The sequence below is a fragment of the Apodemus sylvaticus genome, chromosome 7 (assembly GCF_947179515.1).
Source record: "Apodemus sylvaticus chromosome 7, mApoSyl1.1, whole genome shotgun sequence".
NCBI classification, from domain to species: domain Eukaryota; kingdom Metazoa; phylum Chordata; class Mammalia; order Rodentia; family Muridae; genus Apodemus; species Apodemus sylvaticus.
This window is the reverse complement of record NC_067478.1, coordinates 71,953,082-71,961,740: the sequence shown is the minus strand read 5'-3', so window position 1 is coordinate 71,961,740 and position 8,659 is coordinate 71,953,082. Positions and strand designations below refer to the sequence as shown.

At 51.2% G+C, this 8,659-nt stretch overlaps 1 protein-coding gene across 2 annotated transcripts; it reads right to left on the bottom strand.

Moving 5' to 3' along the window:
• Positions 1-339: 339 nt before the first annotated feature.
• On the bottom strand, positions 340-6,661 carry Neil1 (nei like DNA glycosylase 1). 2 transcript variants are annotated; one of them, XM_052188257.1, is made up of 10 exons: positions 6,366-6,661; positions 4,789-5,245; positions 2,746-2,865; positions 2,593-2,656; positions 2,273-2,372; positions 1,804-1,931; positions 1,597-1,624; positions 1,361-1,422; positions 1,010-1,172; positions 340-869 (listed from the first exon to the last, which is right to left on the bottom strand). In XM_052188257.1, the coding sequence occupies exons 2-10, from the start codon at positions 5,220-5,222 to the stop codon at positions 793-795; spliced, it is 1,176 nt and encodes a 391-aa protein (XP_052044217.1). In that variant the 5' UTR covers positions 5,223-5,245; positions 6,366-6,661; the 3' UTR covers positions 340-792. The 2 variants fall into 2 exon arrangements, with proteins under 2 accessions (XP_052044217.1, XP_052044218.1); XM_052188258.1 differs by lacking the exon at positions 6,366-6,661 and adding an exon at positions 6,260-6,341.
• Positions 6,662-8,659: the final 1,998 nt, after the last annotated feature.

Here is an 8,659-nt window from a genome sequence, read left to right as displayed (position 1 = left end):
GAGGCCTGGAGCCTGCCACCGCTAAGCCCCATATCTTCTCATCACTCCACCCTGAATTGGGAGGGAAGCTGTGGGCAAGTGCTAAACTGGGAGAACAGCAAACCCTGGGCCCTGATGAATCCTGGACGGAAAGAGCTATGGATGGCACCCCGGGCTGCCGGGGCCCAGGTCTGCAGAAGGCTGGCCCTCCAGAGGCGCATGTCCTCTGATCGTCATGGCCTTGAGTGTCTGTGGAGGAGAGAGGAGAGGCAAGGAATTAAATATATAGATAGGGGAGCCATGCAGCCTGCTTTTCCAACCTGGCTTTCTCAAACCTTATATGTGTAGCCAGCCCAAGAATTACCAAGAAGTTCAAATTTATTAGTTTGATAATGGTCTTCACTTGGGATTTAAAAAGAATTGTTGAAGATGGCATACATTTCAACACTCTGAGAGGCAGAAGCAGACAGATCTCTGAGTTTGAGGCCAGCCTGGTCTATAGCATGAATTCCAGGACAGCCAGGGCTACCCAGAAAAACCCTTGTCTTGAAAAAATAAACAACAAATCAGCAGAGTGTGGTGGTTTGGCTCACACCTGTGATCCCAGCAGCCATGGAAATGAAGCAGGAAGATGAACCGTGAGTTCAGTGTCACCTTCAGCAAGGATTGGACATATGGAGCCCTGCTTCAAAAAAAAACCAGTTGTGCAGGAAAAGTCACAGGGCCCAGGGCATGCAGCCCTACAAATACTGCTTTTAGGGATTCAGACACGCCTTAGATTCCTAGCAAGGCATCAGGGCAGGAAACCTCCATCTATGAGACTGAACTTTCTCCAGCCTCCTTGGGTTGGGCGTCAGACTTGCTCTTTGGGGGTCTGCGGCGACAGCGGCCTGTGTAGAGAGCAGGTGAGGCAGTGACTGTGTGCCCTCCCCCTGTTGACCCTGCCTTACCTCCATCCTCCCTGGAGAGCACTCCCGGGGGTGGGGGGATCCCTCTTCCCAGCTCAAGGAAGATGCTGAAAACAGCTCACCTGTGCTTGCCTGTCGCCCCCTTCTCTTTCCTTTCTCAGGGGCTGTAGGGATTTCCTGGTTTTGTTGGAGGCTGGCCCCTTCAGACTGTTGGGCTATACTCTTAGGGGAGTGCTTCCTGGCCCTCCGTGTCCTGGAAATGGACTTGCTTGAAAGTGGAAGGTCCTGGAGAGAGAAAGATGGCCCTCACTGTGTTTTCTTCCTAGCAGTTCACATGTTCGTTAGGACTGACCCTGACATCCCCGACTAGGCCCCAACCCTCCCATGACCGAAGGAGACAGCTGGGCAGGAGCCTGGCCTCAGAAGGGAGCTGAGCTGAGCAGGGCAGGGCAGGGCGGAGCAGGCAATTATACCTCTTTTCTGTCCTCAGTCCCCAGATGCGTTTCCTGTGTCTTCTTTTTTCGGGATCTGCCCCCTGCAGAATGTTCTACTGGAGCCAGAGAGCTCTAGGGCTTCAGCCCTCTCTAGACCCTTACTGCTGGATGATCTCAAGGTTGGAGAGGGATGGGAGGAAGGGTATCCAAGACCATGGTTTTGTTTTTGTTTTTTTCTTTTTGGCTCTTTATCTCTTACATTATGAGCTACTTACCTTTGGGTGCCAAGGGTCCGGGATCACCCTAAAATGGAATGGAGACAACTCTGGAGTCAACCTGGTCTGGTGAAGGGGAAGTTTTCATTGGAGTGGCAAGGCTGTATCCTTACTCATCTCTACGTGACTCGACCTCTAGCTTCTACCTTGTTATCCCGCCTGCTTCCCTGGGGTCTCCATTTGCCAATATGTGTATAGGGCTCGAACCTGGAACCAGATGGTCCGACCATGCCGGTCTCGCAGGGAACTCATGCCTGGCACACCATAGCACCGAAGCCAGGCTCGAAAGGCAGCGAAATCCTCCTCTCCACGCTCTGGCCCGTAGCCTTTTCCCCCTGAGGGACAGAGGAACTGGTCAGAAGTGAGCAGGTCTTGTGGGATGGGGAGAACAGAGAGCACCTGATTCAGGCCTCAGCTAAAGATAGACTACGTCAGCACACACTTCTCTTCTCACTGTGCCTAGGCCTGTGCCCTCCCCCTCTGGGTCCTGACCTCTCCATCAGCAAGGGTGAATCTTTGCCCCACCTGCTGTATGGGAGGCTGGTAGAAAGTGGAAACTTGCCAAGAGACCTGGTCTGTTGAACAAACTCCCATCCCTTGAGCCAGGACAGCTGTCCAGCATCTTACAGAGGCTAAAGTAGAGGCCATCAGCCATCTTGACCTCCCCAGGCCTCACCCAGCTGAACCACTTCCTTGGGCACCAAGTGACACAGTTCCAGCAGATCTGGGTTCTGAAGTTTGGCCTTGATCTTCTGGCTCAGGGTCAGCTCTGGGCTCTGAAGGGGATATGGGCAGAAACAAAGTGTCGACACAGGGTACTTACCCTGCCTCACACGCTGAAGGCAATGGACTTCTCTAAGCTTGGCAAGACCTTTAATGTGGTTTTCACCCACTCCACACACATGGCAAGCTAAGGTAGACACAGCTGACTCTACCCACACCCTCACCGCCCATTCTAGCAGGGGGCCAGCACACAAGAGCTTGCACTGTCCTCACCAGCCGGCACTGTTGCAGGGCCTCTAGAACTGTACGGGCCTTCTCAAAAGGGGGGATCTTCAGCCTGGAATGGTGGGGAGGGCCCATGCTAAGTAGCAGATGTGGTCACCCATGTCCCACCCCAGCCATTGTACCCATAGCCTGCCTGCTGACCGGTACAAGATCTCTGCCCGCAGATAGTTGCCAATGCCATTGAAGAACCTCTGGTCCAACAAGGCCTCGCAGATGGGCCGATCAAAGGCTTTGTCCGATAGGTTTCGAAGGACGTTCTCTCTGGAGGGACATAGGCCAGATGCATGAGACCCATCCCACATCCCAGGACAGGGAAGGAGGGCTGGGGAGTCTGTTCCTGGACGCAAGGGGAAACCACCCCAGCTCCTTCTGGTCTCAGGAATATTTGGGCAGCTGGAGCCTCAGTTTTTCTATTTGTTAAATGGGGAAAAACCTAGGATTAACCTTATTTTTAAAGAATCAAAAACTTGGGGGGCTGAAGAGATGGCTCAGCGGTTAAGAGCACTGACTGCTCTTCCAGAGGTCCTGAGTTCAAATCCCAGCAACCACATGGTGGCTCACAACCACCCTCTGACGCCTTCTTCCCGTGTATCTGAAGACAAGCTACAGTGTACTCACATGTACAAATAAAATAAAAAAATAAAAAAAAGAATCAAAAAATTGTTCAGCCAGGCATGGTGATTCTCACCTGTAAATCCTAACACTTGGGAGGCTGAGACAAGAATAGAGGCGAGTTTGGGGCCAGGCAGGGCTACATTAAAAGACTCTGCATACACGCACGCACACATGCATGAACACACATGTATACACATGTGCACATGAACATACGCATACACACACACACACACACACACACACACACACACGCACACATAGCCCTGGTGTGATGTGCCAAGGCATGGCAGCACACTTGTAAGCCTAACACTGGGACAGTAACCACTAACACTGTAAGCCTAACAAACACTGGGACAGTAACAGCTGAGACAGTAACCCCTGCTATGAGGATGTAGCAAATGCCAAGCCATCCTGTAACAGAGTGAAGTTCAGTCTCAGCCCCCTCAACTCCCTCAAAGTATGAAGGACGAGTGTGATGAATTCTAGTATTTAAAAAAAAAAAAAAGTAGTAGAAGTTTCGGTGTGGTTCTGACTTCCACCCCCAAGGCACCCAGTGGTGGGCTATGCAAACAGCTTTGAGGCCTATCAAGAGACTCAACAGAACCAGCAGCCAAGCAGCCCATGGTCCCCCAACTTCTCAAAAAAGACCAAGCAACAATAACCCGGGGCTATAGGCAAGCCAGGAGTCAAATGCTTCACAGTGTCTTTTCCCAGGGAAGGAAATGAGGGTGGGCCAGGTTCACTCCAGGCCTGCACCCCTCAAGTTCTCGCCAGCAAGACTTTCCTCCAAGATTTCTTTTTTAAAGATTTATTGTTCTAAGTACACTGTAGCTGTCTTCAGGCGCCCCAGAAGAGGGCGTCAGATCTCATTACAGATGGTTGTGAGCCACCATGTGGTTGCTGGGATTTAAACTCGGGACCTCCGAAAGAGGAGTCAGAGCTCTTAACCGCTGAGCGGCCTCAGCAGCCCCTTCCTCCAAGATTTAAACAGCTGGCTCAGTCTCCATCAGCCAAACCCCAGGTGGAAGGTCACTTGCCCAGAGTGGCCATGCCTCCTGTGGTCCCCACCGTTGGCCAGAGTCTCCTGGCACACTGTCTTACCTGCACGTCATCAGCTCGTGAACGAAAGGACCACGTTTGCTTTGCCCACAGCTGTCCCCTACAGGGCCTGTCTGTCTCACTGCAGAGACCCTTATCTTTAGAAGCAGGTTCTGATGACAGGGCCAGTCACAGAGGAAACCCAGGACATAGACAGGTAAGCAACCTGTGATTTAGTGATTTAGAAACTCAGTCACTAGGTCCTCCTCTCCCCACTGTGCAGGCTTAAGTTCTATGGAAGCCCTCCGCCTTCCTTGATGGCCTGGGGGGCCCAGGAAGCAAAGTGGACTGCTGGGCTGCGGCGCAGCTCTAACGCTGCTTCTGCGTCCTCAGACCTTCGGCTGCTCTCCCTCCTTTGGACTGCCCTCTCATAGCTTTGCCTGACACCATCTCAGCAGATGAGGGACTGAGGCTTAGCAGGGGTTGGGATTTGTTTCATATTGGTTTGGTGCTCCACATATCCAGTCCTACCTGAACCGTTCATACTCCAGCAAGACACAAGGTCCACGGCCTGGTTGCCATTCACCCCCGGGGTCCCAGTGGCCAAAGCGACGGATGTCTACGAAGCAAAGGGCAAGCCGGGGGGCGGGCGGGGCCGTGTAAAAACGTAGGTGGGCATGGCGCGGCAGTGCCTCTGCGGGTACCAGCTGGAAGGATCCTGACATACCGAAGCGGAAGACAAGAGACAGTGGCTTCTGAGGGGGCTGGGACCCAGGCAGGGGGCTCAGCGTCAAGCGCAGCTCCTTGCCTCGGGCTAAAGCTGAAATGTGGTAGGCACTGCTCTCAAATGGCACCTCCGGGTTTCGGCTGACAGAGGACTTCTCCACACACCCACCAAATACCAGCCCCTTACACGTCTCATTCACAAAGTGGCTGGCCAGGTGCAGCTCTGGGCCCTCTGGCATTCTGAAGGAGGAACGGCTGGGCCCTGTAGTAGAAGAGGACAACATGTCGTGCCAGAAGATGTCTTGTTTAGTAGGAATTATTGCCAAGTTTTTACAGGGGAAAAAGTCAGAGATGCAGAGAGGCAGAGGGCCATATAGGATAGGCAAAGAAATGGTGGCCTGGTCACCCCTCCTAGGCACTGGGTACCAGGCAGCTGAAGCCGGGAGGCAGCGTGACTCTCCTGCTCGCTAATGCTTCCCTCCCATGGCCTCCACACTTTGCTTTAGAATACAGTTCAGATCCTTGCTGAGGCTATTACCTTGTGTCCTCCAAGCTCTCCTACCCACCCACAAACCTGCCTGTTCCTCCCCATCTCCTGGCCTTTGCCCCTACTGTTTCCACCCCACACACAGTAGGAAGTTTGAAGGAGGCCTTCTTTCTCCCCAATCCACATCTTGCCTTAGGAGCTCCCAAAGTTCAAAGTTTCTCAGCACCTGTTGTGGCCTCTACCTGATGGCATCCCAGAGGCAAAGCTCAGACCACTCATCGACCACAGCTTAGTCTGACCCGGCCCTGAATCTCTCTAGCATCCATGGAGGTAGAAACTCAAATGTGTGTTGGGCCAGTGGGATTAACCTAGCCTGCCATGGCGACACAGCCAGAACACAGAGGCTCTCTCCCAGCTGCCTTCTAGTCAGGACAGAAAGAACCAGGAGAAGTGCACAGCCCTGTTCTCAGAGACCCCAGGGGTGCCAGAAGGACCGGACTCTAGTTCTTTGTTCTCACCCCGACTCTACCCCCTAGACCCCGCTTTGCTACTTGCAGGATCTGAGGCGAAGGTAGGGAAGACGTGCGGTTTATCTAAACTAGACGCTTTTAGGCTGGGCACCAAAAAGGGTTCGGTTTGCGGAAAACCTTTAGAGTCCTAGTTTTGCGAGGTGTGCGATAGTACACACCACCAACAAAATTTTGGGTTCTCTGTCTTTCCCGGGCTTCCGGATCCTTTAGATCTTCAGCTTTACGGAGGACCCGAACCGCCCCCATCAAAGCTGGATACCTGCTCTGGTTGCGGCTCAACCTGAGGCCCCAGCTAGTAAGGGGTTAATCCCAGCCGTCTGCGGAACTTCAGAGCACACTGGGAAAAGATATAAACGCCCTGGTACCTGCTGGGAAATGTAGTTCCTCAGGCAGGCGGTGCAGCGTGGAATGGAGTTCCTTGGTTATGAGAATCCCGGTTATTGGGCAAGCTTTGGAGCAGTCGCGTGACCCGGAGGTGACACCTGTCTTACGGTGAACAGAGCCTCGGTCAGAACTGGTGCCCGGAGTCGCAGCTGTGTCTGCAGTTGAAGTCACCAGTTAGCCTGGCCAGGACTGACACCAGCTGCCGGAAACTGCACTGACTGTGTGGAGCCACATGCAGCTGTCTGCAAGACTTACACAGGTGCACGATAAACAATCCCTGGGGACCCAAGATGGCCGTGTCAATGAACAGTCAGATGTAACATATAAACAACTTTATCACGGTCTGCGGGGTGGGGTGGGAAGTGCATCCGGCAATAACACGGGGGACTTGTCTGTGGTGCAGTATTAGGTAAAGTCTGGAGTTAGGCACAAAAGTTTGGTCTGTCACAACCTCAGGCCAAATAAATAAATAAATAAATAAATAAATAAATAAATAAATAAATAGTGTTGACAAGAGACCTTTTGAGTTTGGTCTGACTGTCACAACCTCAGGCCAAATAAATAAATAAATAAATAAATAAATAAATAAATAAATAAATAGTGTTGACAAGAGACCTTTTGCCAGGCACAAGGGATCAATTCAAAGTTTACGAACAGAAGCTGAGGAAGGCCTGTGTGGCTGCAGCAAGGGTAGGTGGTGGTGGGTAGGATAGGTGAAGACAAGAGGAGAGAGAAATATTGGTGGGGCTGAGCCTCAAAAGTCCCTGGGTGGTGAACGCAGCATTATTAAAAAGTATAAGAGAGGAGAAAGCTTCTTCAGCCGATATCAGCCATGCCTCGCCTTTTTATAGACTATATTTCTTACTCCTCCAGCCACCCATTTATCCACTTCTTATATTTTTTTAGAAGAGGAAGGTTAAAGAGAGGGTCTTGCTATGTATTCCTATTGGCCTGTGTGATGGTTTGTATATGCTTGGCCCAGGGAGTGGCACTATTAGGAGGAGTAGCCTTGTTGGAGTAAGTGTGTCACTGTGGGTGTGGGCTTAAGACCCTCACCCTAGCTGCCTGGAAGTCTCCTCATAGCAGCCTTCAATGAAGCTGTAGAACTCTCAACTCAGCCTGCATCATGCCTGCCTGGACGCTGCCATGCTCCCACCTTGATGATAATGGACCGAACCTTTGAACCTGTAAGCCAGTCCAATTAAATGCCCTTTATAAGGTTTGTCTTGGTCACGGTGTCTGTTCACAGCAGTAAGACCCTAACTAAGAGAGCCTGGACCTCAGACGGGACCCAGCTTACTCTGATCCTCTCTGGGTTGTAGGTTTGGGCCATCGTCCATGGGTCTGAATGAGAATGGCCTCTGTAGGCTTGGATTCTTGAATACTTGGTCCCTACTTGGAGGAACAATGGGGGGCGGATAGGAGGTGTGGCCGTGTTGTAAAAGGTGTGTCACCAGGGGTGGGTTTTTGAAGTTTCAAAAGCCTAAACCATTCCCAGTTAGCCCCACCACCTACCTCCTTCTTGTGTTTCTACTTGTAAGCTCTCAGCTGCTGCCAGCATCATGTTTTCCAGATGCCGTGCTCCTGGCCACGATGGTCACATACTCACCCTCTGAAACTGTAAGTCCCAACAAATTCTTCCATAACTCTCCTTGGTCACAGTGTTTTGTCAAAGAAATAGAAAAGTAACTGAAGACAGCCAGTATGTCTGGCTTGAGTATGACTTCTTTTTAAAGGTTTATGTATTTTATGTATCTGAGAACACCATCACTCTCTTCAGACACACCAGAAGAGGGTGTCAGATCTCATTACAGATGGTGTGAGCCACCATGTGGTTGCTGGGAATCGAACTCAGGACCTCTGGAAATGCAGTCAGTGCTCTTAGCCGATGAGCCATCTCTCCAGTCTGAGTATGATTTTTTAAAAATATTTCTTTTTATTTTATGTATGTAAGTGTTAGGCTACATGTATGTATTGCTCCATGTGCCTGTCTGGTGCACTCTGAGTCTAGAAAAAGGAATCAGATCCCTGGAACTAGAATTAATAGATTGTTGTGCTCCACCATAGGGTGCTAGGAACCAAAATCAACCAGGTCCTCTGAAAGAACAGGAAGTACTCTTGTCTGCTGAGCTATCTCGCCACCCCGTATGAGGAGTTTTTTTGTTCTGTCCTTTGAGACAGGGTCTCACTATATAAACCTAGCTGACCTGAAACTTGCTCTGTAGATCAGGCTGGACTCAAACTCAGGGATCCACTTGCCTGTGTTGGGATTAAA

Bases quoted from the DNA above. Each gene is read 5' to 3' on its own strand.
- Neil1 (XM_052188257.1), bottom strand. From the start codon at position 5,222: ATGCCAGAGGGCCCAGAGCTGCACCTGGCCAGCCACTTTGTGAATGAG. The intron at 2,866-4,788 runs GTAGGACTGGAT...ATGTCCCTCCAG, and splicing joins CTGGAGTATGAACGGTTCAG to AGAGAACGTCCTTCGAAACC. The intron at 1,423-1,596 runs GTAAGTAGCTCA...AACATTCTGCAG, and splicing joins CGGACCCTTGGCACCCAAAG to GGGGCAGATCCCGAAAAAAG.